This window comes from Watersipora subatra, chromosome 1, assembly GCF_963576615.1.
Source record: "Watersipora subatra chromosome 1, tzWatSuba1.1, whole genome shotgun sequence".
In the NCBI taxonomy this organism is placed as follows: Eukaryota; Metazoa; Bryozoa; class Gymnolaemata; order Cheilostomatida; family Watersiporidae; genus Watersipora; species Watersipora subatra.
Genome location: NC_088708.1, coordinates 18,141,934 through 18,166,842, shown reverse-complemented (window position 1 = coordinate 18,166,842; position 24,909 = coordinate 18,141,934). Strand labels below are relative to the sequence as shown.

General features: G+C 36.6%; 1 protein-coding gene across 1 annotated transcript in view; it reads right to left on the bottom strand.

Annotated features, from left to right (window-relative positions):
• The window catches only part of LOC137394760 (3-[(3aS,4S,7aS)-7a-methyl-1,5-dioxo-octahydro-1H-inden-4-yl]propanoyl:CoA ligase-like), a 31,928-nt gene extending 11,120 nt beyond the window's left edge, over positions 1-20,808 (bottom strand). Inside the window, exons 1-8 of the mRNA XM_068081524.1 lie at positions 20,679-20,808; positions 14,569-14,769; positions 12,133-12,267; positions 11,791-11,948; positions 6,180-6,360; positions 3,589-3,675; positions 2,271-2,437; positions 1,439-1,607 (exon numbers count right to left, since the gene is read on the bottom strand). Coding sequence (XP_067937625.1) covers positions 1,439-1,607; positions 2,271-2,437; positions 3,589-3,675; positions 6,180-6,360; positions 11,791-11,948; positions 12,133-12,267; positions 14,569-14,736 — 1,065 coding nt within the window. The 5' untranslated portion in view covers positions 14,737-14,769; positions 20,679-20,808. The remainder of the gene's footprint in view (positions 1-1,438; positions 1,608-2,270; positions 2,438-3,588; positions 3,676-6,179; positions 6,361-11,790; positions 11,949-12,132; positions 12,268-14,568; positions 14,770-20,678) is intronic.
• Between the last annotated feature and the right edge of the window lie 4,101 nt (positions 20,809-24,909).

Below are 24,909 nucleotides of genomic sequence, written 5' to 3'. Positions count from 1 at the left end.
AATCTAGAAACATTCTAGCGATCAGATCACCTCAAACATCAAAAACAATCTGCAATGCTAGAAAAATACCAATAATTTCTGATAAAATCTACAAACAATTTGTGTAAGTTCATTTTTAAACTATGAAAAACTCATCGATTATTCAACAAAGTTCACAAAAAAATACTATATACACCGTAAAACCTCTAATTAAACGCCATGGCGCTCTATTTTTCAACTCTTTCTCTGTAGTAGCACCAAATAGAGGCGATGTTCAAATAAAGGCTGGCGTTGTATTTTTCAAATGGCTCGTCAGATCTTTGGGAAGATCAATTTAGCCCTTTTATGTGCGAAGCGAATGTCACCTATATATTTTGCCTTCTCGTTCCAGTAGAGCCATAGTAACTCTTTTAGATGCAATAAATCTGCTAACTTACCACAAACTTGTCAAAAAATCTCTTAATAAATATGCATTGAGAAGCCAAGAAATATTTTTACCAGTTGATATCTATAGCTTGCAATTAATTCTGTGATGATATTATAGCCTGTGTATTGCTTTGCAATTTTGGAAAGCTTTCAATTTTTATTTCATTCTGATTTTGAAGACATATTTCTATTTTATATCTATATTTAACAATGTTGCATTAAAGCTCATTAGCACTCATAAGCACTAAGATGCTATCAAACAATATGCTATAAATCTGCAAATTTATGTTATATGATGATAATCTATCGAATGCTACAAATATATATATTCATGAACAAGTGACATAAATGAACCATACTTATAATACATTCAGAAAGAAAAATTAATGCTTTTAAAACAAAAATATTTCCATCGTTTACCCAAATAGCTGCATTCTGATTAATGCGTTCGATGAAACGAACATCTTATGGGTGTTCAATACCTTTCACAATGTCTTCTGATCTCAACACTTCTTCTGCACTGCATTTTTTTAGCAGAGCAAAACTTTTACGAGATGCATTTTGCACAAATCCAAAGCATAAAAGTTTTGTTTGCTAAGCAAAACCTTTAGCCTAAAACTATCGTAGTTGCTCATATATCGTCGTAAATGTAAACCGTTTGTCACATACTGCGAAGTATCAAGATCGCGTTAAACAAGGAACTACTATTAGTCTGAGACAACTACTAAGTATTTCCATTGCGATGCTTCAGTTTTAACAGAAAAAGTGAAAGGCTCTGGAGTTGGACAACAAGAGAATTAGTTGTTATTGAAGTAAGCTATTCATTATTAATGTAATTTTGTAGACACTTTTCTAATGATTACTAGAGGTGGCATTCAAATAGAAGTGGCGTTCAATTACAGGTATTACAGTACTTGGGCGTATGTTGTAGGAAATTACATAATATACTTAGTCTGTTAAAAAACTTTGTTATCTGCCTGAAATTATAATAAAGCAAATTAAGTTAACTAATGTTTTTACAGTCTTTACCCACCATAGCATTTATCTTGGTGATCTCTTGCAGCTCTTCAATGAACTGATAGGACATTAACTGACCACCAAGCAGTGCAGTTTTTAGTTGATGAGGTAGAACCACGTTCTGTTCCTTCATGTACTCCATGATAGCAGCAATTACATTTATGGCAATTACTAGTACCTCCACCCTAAATAGGATCATATAATATTGTAGTGTCACGCTGTACAGTAGGTAAGAAGTTGTGACAAGGGCCATTAGAACATGTTACAGTTTATAAGAGTAGCTTTGTGTTCTTAAAATCTTTTTAAAACCAGTGTATTCGTACTGAGAGTAGAATGAATCTTATAAGATGCATTTCAAGTCACATCGAGTATGTTACAAGACATAAATAGTTGGTTACATGTCATAGACTCTATGACATATGAATAGACTCTATGACATAGAGAATATGTTACAGGTCATAGAGAGTATATTACAGGTTACAGAGAAAATGTTACCGGTCATAGAGAGCATATTAAAGGTCACAGAGAGTGTATTAAAGGTCACAGATAATATGCTACTGGTCACAGAGAGTAAGTTACAGGTCATGGAGAGTACATTACTGGTCATAGAGAATACGTTAAAGGTTATACATAGTAAGTTACAGGTCATAAAGAAGAGAGTATAGTACAGGCAGTGATTACTTGTTGCACGTTCTGGTAGCATAATAAAAAATGCTAGATCCACTCTAATCTTATAATCTCATGGCTTGTAATTCAATATGAACAGGCAAGAAGCCACTTGTATAAACTCAAGGTAGCTGACCAACTGTCATGACATTAAGAAGACGTACGCCGTGAATGTAACCTACCTCTCAGTAATTATGGCTTGTGTGAGCAGTTTTCCTGGCTCTTTCAAAGGCCTTTCTTCATATGTTTCTGGTATCATAACAATTGTACACGAGGCTTGGACAAGTCCTCTAATTAGAATGCCATAGCTGACCAATGTGTCAACATTCATGTTTGACACAATTGCATTCTACAGTTAGATCCATATGCATACTATCGAATCCATACATTCTGCGAATGCACGGATGTGAAGCCAAGCGTACAACCACTAAGCCAAGCAGCGAGTTTGCCTCCAGCTAGAATAATTGTACTTACATGTATAATCATTACACATCACAATCTCTCACGCAATCATGATCTTCAAGCGTTCTAGAATTATTCAAGTGTGCTAATTTTTCCATAGTATTGCAAGTAGGCCGAGTGGTATTATAGTGGATAGCATGCTTGTCTACAAAACTATTATTTTTGAGTCCAATGCCAGTGCGGAGCAGATTTTCACTCCTATAAGTTTATCGCTATAACTGGACATATGAACGACAGACCAACAAACACTTGGATTTATATACTACTGAATGCCCAGCGTAGCATGAGTAATAAAAAGGTTTTGTCACAAAAAAGTTCTTTTTAATCAACAAAGACGACATTTACCATTCTAGTTTTTAAATGAAAGTTACTTTTTAGTTTTGTAACTTTTTAAAACTTTAACTTTTAAATGGGTGTTAAAAAATGATTACACCTCATAGAAATAGAAACCAGACCTTTGGTCAATGTACAGATGTGAAACAAAGTGCACTACCACTAAGCCACATAGCTAGCTTCGCATAGCGTAGAATAATTGAACTAACATCTAAAATCATTACGCTTCACGATCACTCACGCGATCATGATTTTCAAGCGTGTTAGTATTATTAAGCATATAATCATTCCGTAGTATGGCAAGGTCGCAGCGTGGTGTAGTGGTTAGTGCATCTGAGTGCAAAACCAGTGGTTCGAAGCTCATTATTAGTGCAAAGCGGTTTTTTGGTTCTGTAACTTTATTGCTATAATTGGACATACAAATGACAGACAGACACGTAGGCCAACAAACACTTAGATTTATATATATATAAATATACAGCTGAAAAATACAGCTGAAAAACATACATTCTATTTTACACATGGTAGTGAAAAAGTTTGTATAGACCAATTTTTTAGCACCTCAAAAGAAACATCACGATACTGTTTTTATGAAGTTTTGTCGTAAAACATATTGTCAGTCCCAATGTCAACTTACTTAATAGAACTCAATTGAGTGCAGTAAAATGATAAAATAAAGAAGACAATTTGATAGTGCATACTTACCTCAATCAGTCCTAGTTCTGGCCCACTCACTAGGCTTCCAAGACTACGTTGGGTTTGGGATGTGCATTTTGGGTTTCCAGTGCTACCCTAAAGAGAAAACAGGAGATTTCTTACAAATGCTATGAAGTTAGTCGTACTGAAAATAAAATGTCCTTAAATAAAATATTGTGAGCCAACATTTTCTGACTTTTTTAGCAACTTTTTAACCCAAAAATCAAAAGAAAAATATTGTTAAAGTTTGAGAAGTTGCACGAAAATGATCAAAATGTTGTATTTGCATTTTAACTGAAAACTCAAATTTTAATTCATTTTAAACACTAAAACAAATAATCAGTTCAAACATATAATTCATTCATTTCAGTTTTCTTTAACAAGATAGATGTGAAAGTTTACTTTTATTTTTACTCATTTTAATAAAGGAGATGAGAAAAAACATTTAGAAAAGTGAACTAGTCACTAGAATCCGATTGAATATAGCATCGCAAGCCTTTAATCACACACAAAACTATTAACACGGTGATAAAATCATTCCTTTATTTTCTGGAAAGAATTATTTCTACTTAAAAACTTCTAAAGGTACTACAACTTACTAAAGAATGCAGCTGTCATATCAAACCTTTTTTACATCGATGTCAGCATTGTGTTGATAACAGAATACAAGTACACACATTATCAGTTGTACATCGGCGGTACATGTTGATAGTTTAGCAAACTCTAAAGGCAACCTATTTTATCACAGTGAATTATACTGTACAGAGTACAGTATAGCTATTGATGGTGAACTGTTCATGTCTCTAATACTGGGTAAAGAGTTACTAAATGATACTGTACAGAGTATTGCTGTTGATGGTGAACTGTTCATGTCTCTAATACTGAGGTAAAAAGATAATGAATGATACTGTACAAAGTATAGCTATTGATAGTGAACTGTTCATGTCTTTAATACTGAGGTAAAGAGTTACTGAATGATACTGTATAGAGTAGAGCTATTGATGGTGAACTGTTCATGTCTCTAATACTGGGGTAAAGAGTTACTGAATGATACTGTACAGAGTTGAGCTATTGATGCTGAACTGTTCATGTCTCTAATACTGACGTAAAGAGTTACTGAATGATACTGTACAAAGTATAGCTATTGATAGTGAACTGTTCATGTCTCTTATACTGGGATGAAGAGTTACTGAATGATACTGTACAGAGTATAGCTATTGATGGTGAACTGTTCATGTCTCTAATACTGGGGTAAAGAGTTACTGAATGATACTGTACAGAGTACAGCTATTGATGGTGAACAGCTCATGTTTCTAATACTGAGATAAAGAGATACTGAATGATACTGAACAGAGTATAGCTATTGATGGTGAACTGTTCATGTCTGTAATACTGGAGTAAAGAGTTACTGAATGATACTGTACAGAGTATAGCTATTGATGCTGAACTGTTCATGTCTTTAATACTGGGGTAAAGAGTTACTGAATGATACTGTACAGAGTATTGCTGTTGATGGTGAACTGTTCATGTCTCTAATACTAGGGTAAAGAGTTACTGAATGATACTGTACAGAGTATAGCTATTGATGGTGAACTGCTCATGTCTCTAATACTGAGATAAAGAGATACTGAATGATACTGTAGAGAGTATTGCTGTTGATGGTGAACTGTTCGTGTCTCTAATACTAGGGTAAAGAGTTACTGAATGATACTGTACAAAGTATAGCTATTGATAGTGAACTGTTCATGTCTTTAATACTGAGGTAAAGAGTTACTGAATGATACTGTATAGAGTAGAGCTATTGATGGTGAACTGTTCATGTCTCTAATACTGGGGTAAAGAGTTACTAAATGATACTGTACAGAGTTTAGCTATTGATGCTGAACTGTTCGTGTCTCTAATACTGACGTAAAGAGATACTGAATGATACTGTACAGAGTATAGCTATTGATGGTGAACTGTTCATGTCTCTTATACTGGGATGAAGAGTTACTGAATGATACTGTACAGAGTATTGCTGTTGATGGTGAACTGTTCATGTCTCTAATACTGGGGTAAAGAGTTACTGAATGATACTGTACAGAGTATTGCTGTTGATGGTAAACTGTTCATGTCTCTAATACTGGGGTAAAGAGATACTGAATGATACTGTACAGAGTATTGCTGTTGATGGTGAACTGTTCATGTCTCTAATACTGGGGTAAAGAGATACTGAATGATACTGTACAGAGTATAGCTATTGATGGTGAACTGTTCATGTCTCTTATACTGGGATGAAGAGTTACTGAATGATACTGTACAGAGTATAGCTATTGATGGTGAACTGTTCATGTCTCTAATACTGATGTAAAGAGATACTGAATGATACTGTACAGAGTATTGCTGTTGATGGTGAACTGTTCATGTCTCTAATACTGTGGTAAAGAGTTACTGAATGATACTGTACAGAGTATAGCTGTTGATGGTGAACTGTTTATGACTCTAATACTGACGTAAAGAGTTACCGAATGGTGCGGTACATCACCATTAAGTTAATATTGCTACTGTTACTATTACTGCTGCTGAAAAAATTTTTAGCAGAACAGCCTGCTCAATCATACCGAGGTGAAGAGGTACTGACAGATGAAGTCAGGTGTAACTCTCTCTCTAGCTTCAGTCAACTGATCATCCGACACAGTCTCTCCAAGCTCCTTCAGTTTATACAGAGTCTTCACAGACTTGTGGGTAGGAGATCTGTCTTTGTAGGAGCTGTCATAGAATATGTGCTCCAGGAATGGTAACCTGAGGTCGGATAGAGATTAAAAATGTTTACTAGCCTGCAAAATTGTGCCAGAGTGTACTTCCCTAAATTTTATCAAACTGTCTTTGTGCCATATTGTGCAGTTTACAAACACATGAAATCGAAAGGATTTTGATTTGGCTGACGACACCCTTGTCTTATTGCTAAATCAGAGATCTTTTTCATATTGATTTCAGGGTTTTTATAAAACATTGAGTGATGAATATGACGTGAATATAAACTGGGGTGCTATGAAATGAGGTACCATGAACAGCAAGATTATGAAGTAAAGTACCAGTTTGTGTGATAATGAAATATGAAGACTGTTGTATTTTGTGTTAGTTGTTTTCTCCTGCATACATATTTTATTGTGTTAGTTGTCTGCTCATGCATAACCTAAGTTCTCAGCATTATGATATAACCTGGTTTTCTTGAGGGTTTAATAAAGTTCCCTTCCAGTTGAACTTGCATCAGAATCTGACAGTAATAATTTGTCTGAAAAATAATCCTGGTATAATCCTAAATATTAATGGCTTTAATACTCACATCTGACAAATTAAACATGGTGGCAGCGGTGTGAATGAACATTTGTGTAAGATGGAGGGCATATCACCACCACAACAGCTGGATTTAAGGGCAAATGACCTTGCAGGAGAATGGCGTCGCTGGGTACGTTCTTTCAGTGACTATTTACTTGCTATCGATCTAGTAGGAACAAGTGGAGCTAATGAAAGGAGAAAATTAGCTCTATTTAGACATGTTGGTGGTGAAGATGTGAGAGAGCTGTATAGCCAAATGGAGTTCGTAGGCACTGACAATGAAGGAAATCCAGAAGAGATTGCTGAAGGTGCAACAGGCAGGAAAATAGATGATGTCCTGAAGCGGTTTCGAGAATATTGTAACCCAAGATCTGGTGTTATAGTAAGCCGGTATACTTTTCATAACTGCTCACAAAGTGGAGAACCCGTGGATGTGTACTTAATGAAACTCAGGCGCGCAGCTGAGAGCTGTGAGTTTGGCAATCAACGAGATTCTCTAATCAGAGATAAACTACTTTTTGGACTAGATGATCATAAACTCAGGGATAAAATGATGCGTGAACCAGATGAACGTTTAACTCTTGATTATGTTATAAAGGCTCTACGAATTGCCGAGGTTTCTAAGAATGCACAGAACTCCAGTGAAAAGCCCACAGAGGTGAGTTTTGTCACATCCCACAAGAATGGTTCCAAATTAGAAAATGATAAACCAAAGATTTCATGTAACAAATGTGGTCGACGGCATGTTCGAAATCGATGTCCTGCTTTCGGAACAACTTGTCGAAAATGTAAACGGAAAAATCACTGGGAGTCAGTATGTACCAATGAGGTTACTCAAGCCGTAAGCGAGTTACAGGTTGCTGATAATAATGAAGCTAATTCTGACGAAGTGTTTCTTGGCGAAATATTTGACATAGACAGCGTAGGTCTAGAGGCCGGTTCATGGTATTCCAACGTGAGGGTTGACACTGACATTAAAAAGAATCAATTGATGAGATTCAAATTGGACACTGGTGCGGCCCTGAGCGTTTGTGGTCCTCAACATTGCGTAGGAACTCAATACCCATCTACAAAGAAGCTGTATGGACCAGGTCGTACACTTCTCAATTGCATTGGCGTCATTTCTGGTAAACTTACTGCGGGTCGGGAGAAAATAACAGAAGACATATATGTCATAGAAAACCAAAACACCCCGTTATTGAGTAGAAAAGCATGTGAAAGCCTCAAGTTTGTCACCGTTGACAAAAGCAGGTGCGAAATCGGGTCTATACGCGTCAGTGATAGTTTGTTCAAAGGACTAGGTAAGCTTGATACAGAATATTCCATTACCTTGGATGAAAACGCAAAGCCGTTTGCATTGCATGTTCCACGCCCGATTCCATTCCCGCTTCGACAGAAAGCTAATATTGCACTTGAGAAAATGGTTGAAGACGGGGTAATTGTAGCCATAGAAGAACCAACGCAGTGGGTGGCACCAATGGTGGTAGTGCCGAAACCTGGGCAAGACAAGGTCAGGATTTGTACTGATTTCACAGAACTCAATAAATATGTACTCAGAGAAGTTCACCCTATGGCCACAGTAGAGGAAAGCCTGGCATCCATAAGAGGTGGCAAAGTGTTCTCAAAAATCGATGCCAATAGCGGTTTCTGGCAGATTCCGTTGTCAGATGAATCCAGTAAGTTGACTACTTTCCTTACGCATCGTGGCCGATATCGATATTTAAGACTCCCACAAGGACTAAACAGTGCCCCAGAGATCTTTCAAGCTGAAATGAACAGGATTTTGGGGGATCTTGAGGGTCTTATAGTACACATGGACGATATACTAGTGGTTGGACAATCTACAGAACAACACGATTCAAGACTCAGCGTAGTATTAAGGCGACTCGAACAAGCTGGAATGACTTTGAACAAGTCCAAATGCCAGTTTGGGGTATCTAAAGTGCAGTTTCTAGGATATGTCATTGATCAGTTTGGAATCCACACAGGACCAAGAGTGCAAGGCATCTTGGAGTTTCCTACTCCTGCTAATGTAACCGGAGTAAGGAGTTTTCTCGGATTAGCTAATCAATACGCGCGGTTTTCTCCTCAGCTGGCTGATGTTACCAAACCTTTGAGAGATTTACTTCGCAAAGATGTGGACTGGATTTGGGGTTACGGTCAGCAGGAAGCCTTCCAGAAGGTGAAAGAGATATTTGCCAATCCACCGGTACTGGCGACATATGATCCTACCAGAGAGACTATAATCACAACAGATGCTAGTAATCAAGGATTGGGAGCCACCTTAAGTCAGGTGCAACCAGATGGCACTCGAAGACTAGTCGCTGCAGCGAGCCGCTCTCTAAGCGATACAGAACAACGGTATGCGGCTATTGAAAAAGAGGCTTTAGGAGTCTGCTGGGCTCTAGAAAAATTCTCCCAGTACATTCTAGGGATGAAGAAAGTTTTGATTGAAACAGATCACAAGCCGTTAATCACACTGTTCGGAAATCTATTCCTAGACCGGCTACCCGCAAGAATTCAAGGTTTTAAGCTCAGGCTACAGAGATTCGATTATAGAATTACACACATCAGTGGGAAAGACAATATCGCGGCTGATGCCCTATCGCGGAATACATCTACCAAACCTGACGAGGCAGATGCTCAACGGGTGGAAGAAGTTGAGACAGTAGTAAATGGTGGTGTGAGGTTAAATGGCTTAGATACCAGGTTGGAACAAATGAAAATAGACCAAAGAAACGATGAAACCCTAAGCAAAGTGCTTCAGTTTGTCAGTGAAGGTTGGCCAGCATATTTATCATCCACGGACACTCTCATGCAGCCTTATTTCGAACGAAAAGCTTTTCTCTGCATCAACAAAGGGTTTCTGATGATGGGAAATCGACTGGTGATACCGCTAAATCAAAGAAGTAAAGTATTAGAGGATATACACAGGGGTCACCTGGGAGTAACCAAATGTCAGACTCGTGCGAGAAATAGTTTGTGGTGGCCGTGCATGTCCAAAGCTATCGAGACAATGGTTGGCCAATGCCAGATCTGCCAAAAAGACTCTAATACTTCATTTGAAACTCTGAGACCTACAGCCACCCCGGATCGCCCCTGGCAAGTCGTTGGTTCGGACTTATTCCATTTTCAGGGTCAGACATACTTATTAGTTGTGGACTATTATTCCCGATTTCCTGAGATCGCATTGCTGGGTAAGGATAGCACATCTAAGAATGTGATAAATCACATGAGAAGCATTTTCTCGCGACATGGGATACCAGAATGCGTCATTTCCGACAACGGTCCCCAATACTCTGCACAGGACTTTGTGGAATTTGCAGAGACATATGGATTCACTCAGGTCACAAGCAGCCCTCATTACCCGAGAGGGAATGGCGCTGCCGAAAGGGCAGTGCAGACTATTAAGAAAATGCTAACAAAAGAAAAGGATCCTTATCTGGCCCTTCTGGCATTCCGGACATCCCCTCAACTGGGATTATACTCTCCCGCTGAGTTACTGATGGGCAGAGTACTAAGAACCACTGTAACATGTCATCCTGATGCACTGATACCCAAACTACCAGATCACGAGCAATTTAAAAAGAAAAATGACTCGTACAAAGATCAAATGAAAATCAATCATGACAGTAATACTCGCGTAAAAGATTTACGACCGCTAGAGAAAAACAGTGCAGTCTATATACGAGATAACCATCGTGACGGTGTTATAGAAAATCGACCGAATGTAAACAATCGAGCTGTACAAATCACTTGTGATAATGGCAGAATCGTGACACGTAATCGGTCCGCAGTTGTACCTACTCAGCCAGCTACTCCAGCTCCAAATACACTCACCACTCGCTCAGGGCGAACCGTTAAGCCCCCTTCGTACCTTACTGACTACGAGTTGTGAATCCCAACGTACATTGTAAGGTTGCCTGTTAATTAGTTTTATTAACCAACATCATTACATGCTTTGTAATCTAGAAAAGGGATGTTGTATTTTGTGTTAGTTGTTTTCTCCTGCATACATATTTTATTGTGTTAGTTGTCTGCTCATGCATAACCTAAGTTCTCAGCATTATGATATAACCTGGTTTTCTTGAGGGTTTAATAAAGTTCCCTTCCAGTTGAACTTGCATCAGAATCTGACAGTAATAATTTGTCTGAAAAATAATCCTGGTATAATCCTAAATATTAATGGCTTTAATACTCACATCTGACAAATTAAACAAAGACAGCCTATAAGTGCGACTCTATTATATGACAACAACCTATAAGTGTGAGACTTTGATATGAAGACAGCCTACAAGTGTGATACTATGACATGACAACAGCATATAAGTGTGACACTATGACATGACAACAGCCTATAAGTGTGACACTATGATATGAAGACAGCCAATAAGTGTGACACTATAGTGTGAAGACAGCCTATAAGTCTGACATTATAATATGAAGACAGCTTATAAGTGTGACATTATGATATGAAGACAACCTATAAGTGTAACACTATGATATGAAGACAGTTTTTAAGTATGACACTATGATATGAAAACAGCCTATAAGTGTGACACGATGATATGAAGACAGCCTATAAGTGTCACAATATGATATGAAGACAGCCTATAAGTGTCACAATATGATATGAAGACAACCTATAAGTGTGACACTTTGATATGAAGTCAGCCTATAAGTGTGACACTATGATATGAAAATAGCCTATAAATGTCACAATATGATATGAAGACAGCCTATAAGTGTGACACTACGATATGAAGAAAGCCTATAAGTGTGACACTATGATATGAAAATGGCCTATAAGTGTGACACTATGATATGTGATGCTAAATATGTGAGCAGCATAAAGTAAAAGAACACATTCATACAGCATGCTTTATGACTCACCTGCTAGAAACTTTCCCAGTTGTCTCAGAGTCAAGAAGAGAAAGAAGAGCGGAGGCATTGTTCCCTCCTGCACTCTCTCCACACACAATCACTTTGGGAGATAGCAACTTCATCTGGGTAGTTATCCTCTCTTCTCTAGGGGGGTGGATAAATACATGCTGCAAACAATGTACATGTATTTAATTGGTAGAGCAACCCAAAATGGTTTGTGGCAAGTTGTAGGTAACAATTTCAAAAATTTCTCCACATTTGCTGCAAACAAATGAACCAATCTATGAATATATGGGAATTTTTTAAATAATCAGTGAACAAACTTAATTCAGTGTAAAGAATAAAACTTACAGCAAATCCTAGTCCTATATCTGCAGCCGCTGCAAACAGCGCCAAAGCCTGAAATGTTGCGCAGCCAATCAGAGCAATACTATCTACACCAGGAGTGAGATCCAAGGTAAGTAGCCCTTTAGCATATTCTTCAGCCTGTAGAAACAGACTCACATGTCAAAAACCTGCTTCCAGATTACCAGAGCTAGAAGTATATGAAAAGGTGATATTTTATAGGGCTTTTTCAAAATATATTTTGCATTCATAACTTAATCAGTTTACTTAATTTAAATAAGATGTATTTAAGGTAGAATGAAAGTTGATTCAAAAGCTGAAAACATTCAAGGTGAAACTAGAAGAAAATCAAAGTGCGATGATAACAGATGAGTGGAGCAAAAAATACAAAATGTCTGTGTTGTAGCAGATGTTTTTTCTTGGCAATTAATTTTGGTTGACCAATCACGATCCTAATGACCTATTAGAATTTGAAACAGGTTTATGCGAAACAATTTTGACACAAATGCCAACTTTTAAACATTTTGAATTACAATTTGGTTTTGCAAACTGACTGCAACAATTATCAGTGTCGTTTACATATAACCTTTCTTTTTCAATTCCTTGTCTATTTCGTAACTCTATCTCTCTCCTTCTCCATCTCTCTCTCTCTCTCTTTCCCTCTCTCTCCTTCCCTCCCTCTCCCTCCCTCTCTCTCCCCCTCTCTCTCCCTCCCTCTCTCTCCCCCTCTCTCTCCCTCTTTCCCCCTCTCTCTCCCTCCCTCTCCTTCCCTCTCCCTCCCTCTCCTTCCCTCTCCCTCCCTCTCCCCCTCTCTCTCCCTCTCCCCTCTCTCTCCCTCCATCTCCTTCCCTCTCCTTCCCTCCCTCTCCTTCCCTCTCCCTCTCTCTCCCTCCCTTTCCCCCTCTCTCCCTCTCTTCCAAATATGCCAAATTATGCCATACAAAGATCATAAAACAAAAAAGGGCAACAGTTAGTCAATCAAATCAAATAAATGGTTTGACATGCAGCAATTACACTATCTTTCTTTGTTAATAAAATGGATAATACACGGAAGATCGTTAGTTGTTAGACCAATTGTTAGAGGTTGTATGCAGTTTGTTCATACATAAGCTGAAATAAGTTAAAAACTTGTTATTATCATGTAAAAATCGAAGAAACAAACTATGCAAAATCTTGCTACCTATAATTAACGTAACATAAACATTTAGCATAGGCAGAGTAAGAAAATGCAAAGATTTGGAAAGATCTTTCATTAGAATAAGATATGCTGGAATATGATGTAGATTTGCAATTAGTTAGAGAGCTTTTTTGCAACAAGCATAAACCACTAGTGACGTATCTTGGAGCTAGATTATAATAAATGTGTATACCATAAATAATATGGCAAAAGATCAACTTAAAACAAAATGCTGCGGCAGATTTGGAGTTAACGTATAGCCTGCCAAACTGGAGCAGAGTCAACGACTTCGTGGCTTCATTACAAATAGTGGCAACTCAGTTTCTTCCAGAGTCAAAACAAATCCTAGCAGTTTGGGCTCACATCTTCAAGTGATACATGTAGACCGGCTGTTATATTTAAGAGTAAAGCTATATTGAAGGTTTCATCAGTGTTATAAAGAACATCTGATTTTTGTAAATGGATTATGACAGTTGGTGCGAGAATTAGTCGGTAGTAAAAAAAACAAACTGTGAAACTTGTATCACTTTTACTGTAGTCAGTCACTCAGAGGAACAGAGCCTAATTTTTTAATCACCCAACTTTTTACCAATTACCAAACTGCCGCAGTTTGTGTAAAGCTAATCAAACAGTCGCAGAAGGCAGCTTGTATCTGGAAGTTCTCAAGCGGTTATCAAATGAATCCGTCACATCAACTTATCTCGTGATGTCAGCAAGGCTACTTTGTTTAGTTTAAAAGAGAACTGTTTAGTAAACATTGTCTCAGAGCTATTACAAGAATGTAGACATCAAATCTCCTCTTTCGTCTACAGATTTAGCTAGCTTTGTCTTCTAGCAGAACTTCTTATCACTGGCGTATTAAAAGCTGGTAAGTTAGGAGGATACATTCAGTACCGTTACCAAGCTTCCAAGAATTTATCTTCAATAGAACAACTATCTGTAATAGCGCACTGGCAATCCCGTGTGCCGTGCCAGATCGTCAAGTGTAATAATTCCGTGTACAATTGTTCTTAGATATGGAAACGTGGTCGCGTGGCGCTAATGGTAGCAAATCTGGGTATCAGCGTTCAATCCTTGTGCGGTACAATTGTTTTTTTTTCCGAACGCTCTTAGTGTGATTTCAAACAGCAAAATGGACAGCTCTTATTATAGTAAAGATTATAGTAAAAGTTAGAAAGTACTAGTATGGCTCTATCACAATCACTCAATGTCCTATAAACCACGGCGAGGTTTTAATGCATCGATTACCTTTGCAAATCTCTCACCTGTGCCAATAGGTCAAGATTGCTGACTCTCTCTCCTGTATCCATATTTACTAGTAATGATCGTTGCTGCTTTTGCCTCGTATTAACGATTGCTTGTTGGAGAAAATCATATTTGTTACCTGGTTTTGCAGGAGCTTTAGTATAACTTTTAGTTAAAGGAGACTGCATGCTGGAAACCTGCTGGCTATTTGGCTCCGCTACCTGCAAGACATTCATAAAAGTTGTCTTTCAATTGCTCCAGTTGTCACCCAGCACTGTAGAATCTATCATAGACATAGTTCACTGTAACCTTAAAGTTTAAACCTTTTTATATGTGTTAATTTATTGGCAATAATTTCATTTCAAACAGAAATGTTTTCCAAATTATGCCATACAACAATCATAAAACAAAAAAGGCAATGGTTATCCACTAAAACTAAATAAGTGGTTTGATATATACTGTTTAAAATACCTTTCTCTGCTAAGAGAATGAATAATAAGTGGAAGATTTTTAAAGCAGCTGGCAATGATATTTTCAAAATAATTGTTAGATGTTGTATGCAATTTGTTCATATCACCTAAGTTGAAGTGTGTTGAAAACCTGTAATTGTCATGTAAAAAACGAGGACATAAATCATGAAAGATTTTTCAAGCCTCTTTAAACTGTTTCCTTCTCATCTGTAATGCATGACACTATATTACAAATGACATTCCTGACACTTATTAGGATATATGCTGGTGTAAACTAAGATTATACTACTGTACTAGAATAATTACCTAGAATGAATTTGAGTAACTTACTACCTGGAAAGCTAGATCTTTACTAAAATGTTTATGAAAACCATACCCACGTTTTCAGCCAGTTTAACAATCGTTAGGCGTAACGGTCAACAGTGCTAGCAAGCACTTTAACCATGAGTAACTTAGCCTATGTAATGACTGTTAGTATTACGTGCAGCTTAATGGTTAGGTTTGTCACCTCTAGATCTGGAGGTTCAGAGATCAAACCCAATGCTGTGCGAATTGTTTGTTGCTAAATTTTAGTTGCTATAACTGGACACAGGGTTTAGCAGAAAGACAAAAAGACAAACACTGTGATTCATATATATAGATTAGTAATCTCTGGCTGCGTATTGATATCAGCAGTCTGTTACAGTTAGCATAAAGATATACAAATGACAAAGGTTTTGAGATTGATATGAGATTGTAGAAACAAAACATTAAATTTAATGGAAGTGTATTGTTGGCCAAGTCTAAAAAGATTCTGAAAAAAGTTCTGTTATTTAAGTTATATAGTTAATTATCTACTCAACTTAACAATGCATTCATGCTTCCTGCAATGCATTAATATTGCATGTTGTCTATAATTGACAAAGGCGTTTGAAAATCTTTTCTAGTCAGTGTTTGTCATAAAAACCAATTTTATTTGTTTAGTTTTTTAAATACAAATTGCTAAGAAGTTTAAATTCATTGCATGGCGCTATCAATTTGTGCTATATTAAATCATTGTTGCAAAAGCTTAAAGGTCAGGAAATTCCACATTAGTTGATTTTTTATTTTAAGCAACCTTACTTAACTATTACAATGACAGGGCGTATCAAATCTCTTATTTTATGCTGCGCTAAATATATAAAAACAGCACAGTATCTTACTATACAGTATACTGTATCGTAATACAGTATACTGTATGCGTTATCGGGGCGTCTATAGACGCCCCGATAACGCATACAGTATACTGTATTACGATACAGTATACTGTATAGTAAGATACTGTGCTGTTTTTATATATTTAGCGCAGCATAAAATAAGAGATAACGTAAATTTCCTATTACATAAATACTAGCTAACTTAAAGCATTTATGTAAAGTTTTTGCTTATTATTTGCTTATTTGAGAAAACAACATATAGGGGCATTTCTATTATATATACTCTGGTACATACCCTGATAATCTAGTGAGCCATGAGAGATTGTCAAGTGTGCCAATAAACCGAGCATAATAAGTAATTACACAATTATCTAAAAATACCAGAAGGGGGTCAAATGGTGCAGGTGTTAGAGTTGATCTACCAAGCTGAATGTCACAAATTGCAATTTTGTGAAAACGATGTTTTAGATTAACCTTTAATCCTGCTCTCAAGCAGACAGAGGAACATACACCACCCATCATAGTACGGATACTGTAAAATCTCGACTTGAACGTCATGGCGCTCTATTTTTCTACTTTTCCCCCGTAGCAGCGCTTTATTAAACGCGATGTTTAAATAGAAGCTGGCACTGTATTTTTCTATTAGCTCATCAGAATTTTGAAAAAATAAATTTAGCACTTTTATGGGTGAAGCGATGCTAATTTCATTTACAGTTTGCAGTCTCCTTCAGGGGATCGACAATAATGCCATCGGCCTCAGCATTTTTGTTAAACCGTTTTTCATATACGCCGAAGTATCAGACCAAGTTGAACTAGCAACTACTTTGTGTTAAACAGTCGAATACAGTTATTAATTATTTTGATGGTTTTGAAAGTTTCAAAGGAACAACAATGAAGCATTAGAGCTTTGAAAACGAATTTCAAAACGTCATAACAATGGCTGCTATTACGTTGAACACTGTTCCTGAAAAATATTCTCATCGTTGATCAAAAAACTTTGAAGTTTTCAGGTCAGATTATAAACCGCGTTATGGATGAATCTGAAGACAATGGATCGGACCTAGACCTCATCCGACCTCAAATCAGAATGCAGTTCTGATGATTGTGACAATTGGTCTTCCTAGGTACTGCAACCACCACAGCAACAATGAAAGAATTAATTGTTATTGATTATTGATGTAACATTATTAGTATTATTATAATTATTATATTGTTATAATTATTATAGCATTATTAGTCATTATTAGTACCATGTTGTGGACACTTTTTTTGCTAATCGTATTTCATTATGAGTTTGTAAAGATCAAAGAATGTCAAAGCAGCAGTCAACTAGATGTGGCATTCAAATAGCTGATTTATGGTATATTTTTATTTTACTTTTTTTTAGACATACAATTACATACACATTACAATAAAATTGAAAAACTCGATTTAAAGTATCATTGACGATGTTACTTAATTACTTGTTTTCTTAACTAATAACATAAAATTACCGTAATCATGGACCATAAACCAACTAAAAGTGACACGAAAAAATAGAAAAGTTGTTGATACAAACCAATAATACTACAGTTACTGTACAGTAATTAAACTAACTAGAAATTCCCCTGTCATACAGCCCATGACCAAAGAGATATTAGAAAAAAGAAAGGGTACTGATGATTGAGAAATGCAATATTAGCAGTCAAATGGCACTGCAGCGCAATAAGATAACTGCAATGGTGGCTGTAATGTACTGGGTGTGGGTGTTATTATATACAACAAACAGCAATAATGAAAGGATAAGGTTATATGTTTATATTTTTCCTCCTGCAATAGGAGAAATGCAAGATTGGCTAATATTAGAAGCAAAATGCACTGATATTATTAGAATAACCAATATTATTAATATGGTAATAATAGAAAACCAATGCACAATTTTGTTTACATTTCAAAACGTCATAGCTAACAATATCAAGAAGTTGTGATATTTATATAGATTTTTAGAAAATCTATTTAAAAAAGTGTTTGGTCATGACAAACAGCAATAATGAAAGGAAAAGATTATATGTTTATATCTCTCTCTCCCTGCAATAGGAGAAATGCAATATTGACCAATATTAGAAGTAAAATGCACTGATATTATTAGAATAACCAATATTATTAATATAGTAATACAGTAATAATAGAAAATCAATGCACAATTTTGTTTACATTTCAAAACGTCATAGCTAACAATATCAAAAAGTTGTGATATTTATATAGATTTTAAAAAATCTATTTAACAAAACTATTTACAAAAAATAATAACAGTAACATATTACCCATCATCGATGTTGTTAGTGTGACTATAAGACTTCAATAGTCATCCAAACTTATGATTAAATATTGTAATAATCTCATAAGAATCGTTAGAAAAAAATATCGTCATTTCCTTTACTTTCACTGCTTTGGACATCAGTTAGAATACCAAAATACTCAAAAGTTTCCAAAATGTCAGTTACTTTGAAATCCACAAAAAAGAAACGATATCTGTACTTCTACGTTAATTACAGAAACCTTCGGCAATTCGACAATGCTATAGACTGGTGAAATGTGCACGTTATTTTTTCGTGAAATGCGCACGACTTACAAACTCTATTCTCTGTTGCTCGGCGTTTCGTTTGCCGGTCTTAACTTTTGTTAAACCAAGCTTTTCAAGCGTTTTGTGATGATTTTCGGCCAAATCAATCTGTCTATTTGTGTATAATCCGATCAGATGGGTAAGTTTTAAGAGACTGTCGACAATTTACAAAGATTTGGTAACATATTTAAATAGGCTTATATGTGTTTTGTATCGTTATTATACTTTAACGACTCTACAAAACGATGGTTAAATTTGTTGATGAGATTTCGAGACAAGGGTTTGCGACGTTGTTGATGAATAATTTTCGTAAGTTGTGTGCACATGCATTTATCATAAAAACTCAAACTTTGCTCCTCTCGTTCGGTCGTGGGATAATATAAAGTGCATATTTAGCATGTACAATCGCGAAAATGATATACAGTATATGGTAAGAGCGATGAGAATAGTAAAAACAGCTTAGCCTTGTGGTTATGTGCGCGCACAAGGCTAAGCTGTGCGCGCACATAACCATAGTTTGAGTTTTTGTGCGCACAAGGCGCACAAAAACTCAAACTTTGCTTCGCTCGTTCGGTCGTGGGATAATATAAAGTGCATATTTAGCATGTACAATCGCGAAAATGATATACAGTATATGGTAAGAGCGATGAGAATAGTAAAAACAGCTTAGCCTTGTGGTTATGTGCGCTTGTTAGCAGACTTGTGACATGAAGGTCACGAGTTCAAATCCACTTAAAAGTCATGAAAGTGATTTTTTGGTGCTAAAACTTTATCGCTATAACTGGACAGACGAAGAATAGACAGTAATGCAATATATTACATGTAATACCGCAAGTACAATATTGTTATATGGAAGTAACCATATTGTACTTGTGGTACTATAGTAGCAAAAGTAGATAGTATAATGAAAAAAATGCCTAAACCGCTGGAGATATGCTATATTAAAATGAAAAAACACCCAATACATCAGAGGACCATCAGGAAAGACAGTCATCATATACCCATCTACAAGCGGATTACGAACTTCTCAGGAAACTAACCCATGAAGAAAAAGACACCAATTGATCTGCCAGAAAACTATAAAATGAGATTAGATCTTTATCAGATACGACCAAAACAATTGAAGTTGTCATCATTCTCAATCATTACACTCCCATGACATACTTAAGACAGTCCACTCAATTTCTAACTCTCTGCAACATAAAGAACAGAACCTCAGCACCTCGCAGGCTAACAGATGCATCTATAAAAGAGATCAGCTCCAATGAGTCAGCCTCCCCTTCTGTCTGCAGAGTCTCTATTCCCTGCATTTGGAGCCTCTTCCTCCATCATCAGCTGAGCTTCATCTCCTTCACTATCTCAACTGCCGTGCCTTTATATATCTAAGGACTGGCACGACTCTTGTTTGACTTTTGAAACTCACAGCCGTAGGAGACTGAGTAACGAACATGGACGACAGTTTGAGTAAGAGTCTAACTTTTATTGGCTATTTCATCCTTTTGTCATTAATATTACTTGTTTTAGAATTTTGTTAGTCATGTATTGTTAGACTTATAGAATAAAGAAGTATTGTATCTTTTGCTGGTAACTATCAGTATTGCTTACAAAAGCTTAATACCTTCACTAGTACCTGAACTAGTAATAATCAAATTAGTTCACACAAGCTAAGCAAAAGTGCATAAGCTACACATAGTCATCATAGAATAAGAGGACAAAGCAAATTTAACACCGATGTTGTAGGTGTGTGGATTTATATTGATTGTGTATAACAATTTCTCCATAAACACATAACAATATTTCTTTAGTTTTAAACAACATAACTCTATCTTTAAGTCTGCAAGTGTTGTACAATGGAAAGTATATGCTATGAGAAGGTTACGTACCTATGTATGCCTCTGCTGCTACAAAACCTTGCAGCGTAGCGCTAAGTATTGTTTACGGTTATGGGTTAACTGGTCGCACTAAAAGGCCTAGAGAGGAGACGAGGCAGAACGACTGCAGAACAAATGGTCATTAATCAGAATAAATCATATGACAGATTGGTGTCAACATCTTGACCTCGTGTTATAGCAAATACTATCCCGCTTCTACGGCCTTCTGCAATGCATCCCAAAGCATTTCCTAGGCTAATTTGATTAGTTACTAGTCTATAATGGCTACTAGTATATTGAGAATTACTGTATCCAGTACATAATTCGTTAGGGCTTTCAGGTAGTGTAATGGTGTAGAATAATGGTGGTGTGTCTGTGTTTCAATCATATGCTTCGGTACGATTTCCTTCGAGGTAATGTTTTTTCTAACACTTATCTCTAATCCAATAACACCTAAATTTGTCAGGGGTGCATATTAATCGTCATAACTTTCAAACCACACAGTCTATAAAAAAATATTTTAATGCCAAATTAATCATCATAATTTTTACATTAGCTGATGCCATGAAAGATGCCTCAAATTTCACTAATGAGAACAAAACAAAATTTTTTCTCGCCATATTCCAAAAGACCGTGGTCATGTCCAAGGCGGATGATTTATCAATATTATCAGAATTTACCAGAGATGTTTATAAGGCTTTGAAAAATGACTGATTTTATTTCAATTCTCATCAAAAAATTAACAATTCAAAAAATTTACAATTTCTTGACATCATTTATCGTGTAAGAATCGATTGAATTCACAATTCATTGCAAAAGCTGTTGTGTATGTATCTGGATACGTCAGGATGTTTATGGATTGATTAGACATGATATATTAAAATTACAATCGGCAGCTTTATTCACAAACTCACGCTGATCAGGTCCTGGTCCTCAGTCGTTACTAGGACCGCAGTGAATACTGATCACACATTATATAACATATTTCTACAACATCCCTTCTTGGGTTTGTTTAAAATGAAAAACATCTTTCCAAAGTAAAACATACATATATCCAACACTATTATACACTACTTGAGTATTGCTTGACTAGAACTATGCGAGTATTACTAAGTTACTACTTGGTGTTACTAAATCTCTATTCAAGAGCCAATATACGCTGATTATTATCAATTTACTGTCACAGCACAAACACAATCTTTCAACTTCTCAGGTAGTTTCCTTTCTCTCACTGGACGATTTCTTTCTCCAGCTATTCCTCCATAAGTTCCATCTCACTCAGTGCTTCCTGTGGTAGCTCTGGCACTCTCAGTGTCTCCTGTTGTTGCTCAGGCACGCTGAGTGCCTTTTGTTCTCTCTGCATCCTTATCACTATACTGCTTCCTACTGTTCTTCCAGCATAATTATCAACAAAGCATTCAGATGGCACAAATCTTTTTACATTAGACACATTACGACCATAGATTTGGCCGTTGTCTGTCTCTATTGTAACTTTCGCACCTACTTCATAAGTAATGGTGGTAGGAATAAATGAATAGGGAGTATCAACTTTACTTGGGTCTGAGTTTTGCACCAAATCCTAATCACCTACTATAGTGTCTGAATATGGTTTGTTGTCAGCATATAGTTTAGACGGATGTCATTGTACAGACATGTAGCAGTTAAATATTAACCAGCGACATTATTATCTACATTTGAAAATTGAGGCAACTTCGTACGAGTATTTCTCCCAAAAAGCATCTCAGCTGGGCTTTTCCCATTGCTGTATTTCATTTGGGCTCAAACTAATGTACATCTGAACGCCATTACATATTTGGGGATTTCCACCTTATAATCTTTGTCAGCATCATAAGCAATACGAATTCTTTTCAACATACTAGCATTTTGTCTTTCAACCTCGTTGTTAGCCTGAGGCCATCTAGGTATCACTCTCAAATGTTCGATTCCATTGTGAGCGCAAACGCCAGTAAAAACTTGGGGTATAAAGTGAGGCCCATTGACACTTTTGATTGACTTGGGTAGACCATGAATAAGAAACACTATCTCTAGCTCATGGATGATTTTCTCACAAGTGATAGTTTTCATGTATACTAGCCTATCTCAAAAAGCTGACTGCTGTTACAGTAGTAGTCGGCTTTTTGAGACAGCTCATAGCCTTATACCTAGTCAATTATGGCCAGAATGTATTCCTCTGATGATAGTGGACCCCAAAAATCAATAGCTATGTCGGTCCATGCTATGGGTCCTGCAGGTAATTGGATAGCCCTGATAGGTTCAGGATTTGCACTTTTAGAAGTGGTTTGACACCCATGGCAGCTTTTACATAATATCTCAGCGTCTAGGTCAATACCTGGCTATTAAACTTTTGATCTCAGATTCTGTCTAATTCAGACTACATCCAGGTGTCTTTCATGGGCCAAATGTAAGATTCTAGACCTAAGCTTTTAGGGTGTCAACAATCCATTGCTTCTGAGTATTAGTTTACCAACTGTATATAGATCATCTTTTATAGCTCCATATATATTTGAACCAGTTATATCTTTCCAATTTTGAAAGTTTATACAATTCCTATCTAGCCATAGTTCGTCATCTTTGGCAGACGCAAGTTTGATTTCTCTAGTAGTGACTTCAGAAGGTGTTGCTGACTGTGCAACAAACCGAATGTATGCCATATCTTCCAGCTGCGCTTTAGACAGAGTTTGACCTGTATTTGCTCCAAGGAGTCTACTTAGTGGATCAGCAATGTTGTTTTTATCTTTTACATAAACCACTCTAAAGTTGTATGGCTGTAGTAGCAGCACCCATCGCTCTATTCGAGTACAATATTTAGATTTGGGGGAGTAGATTTTGAATAACGATTGGTGATCTGTGATCAAATCAATTTTTTACAAATCCAAACAAGTGCCAAAGTCTTTTTTTCAGTTTGACTGTACCTCCTGTCTACATTAGACAACCTTCTGTTTGCATAATCGATAACTTTGTTCGCACCCCTCTGGTTTTGAACCCAAATATCCTAAAGTGTTGTGGTCAGACAGAACATTCTTGAGCTCACTGAATGCTTTTGGTTATTCGGCACCAAACACAAACAGTTCTTATGTGTCAGCTTTCTGAGTGGCTCCTACTGGTCTGAAAGAGTTGAAAAGAATCGACCTAGATATTCAACCAACCCAAGGAAACTACAAACCTCTTTAGGTTTGTGAAATCCTCAAACTGCCTAAACTTTTTCAACTCCTGGTTCAATACCTTTGCGGATGAGCCTATATGCACAAAAAATTCAACCTCCTCAACTCCAAACAAACATGTTTTAGGAGTGAAGGTCAAAACCACACTCTTCAAAGCACCAAATTTAGCCTTGTGTCAGGCTCTTCTTTTGTTGAGCCATGCATTACTAGGTCATCACTCATATTAGCCATCCTTGGTATGCCCCTGCAATAAAATATATGCAGTGATACCAAAGTCTTTTAAAAACGTGTGTGGGTGGCAACATGGAACTGCACTGACATCTCCATTTTGGCGCACATCGAGTAACAGATTGTGTAAAAAAAGTAATTATAAAGGAAGGATTGGTGCATTTTGACGCGAGTTGTTTTGCTTATTAAAAATAGAGAATCGAGTCAATTCCTCTAAGGTGACAGTAAAGACTCGATTCAATTCTTACTGGTAGGATGCTCTGAGTCAATTCAATACTACAGTAAGTAAAAGATACCAGAGAATCGCATCTTTTCAATTCAACTGTGAAGTGAGCCTTAAAGCTTGCTCGAGCAAGCATGTTAATTTGAGCATCTATCTCGGCGGTTTACGGCATTGTTATTACTGATAAAATATAAATAATAACCTTTAGTAGTACTTTTGTTCAATAGATAATCACCCAGAGTCCATAGATCTAAAAATTAGTAAAAATTCGTAGCTGTAATGCGTTTAGCACGACTGGTCATTGCTAACAATAAATTGCGATAAAAAAACAACAGAATTTGAAAAGCGAAACTACGCTCAGCATGGTTTGTTAACGTATTTTTATTGGCTCAACGCATGCAAATAGTTGTTTCCTTTTGTTCAAGTACTGATAAGTTAGGGTAATTTAGTGGTGTAGTGGTAAAAGTGCCGGGCTATAAGTCGGAGTACCCGAGTTCCATTTTTGCGCAAAGGTATTTATTACTAAGGCTCTTGGTGTGACCTCGAACAGATGGACACTGCCTTTATTATAGTACTGTAAAGGTTTTGTGCGACCTTCACTTTCCTCCAC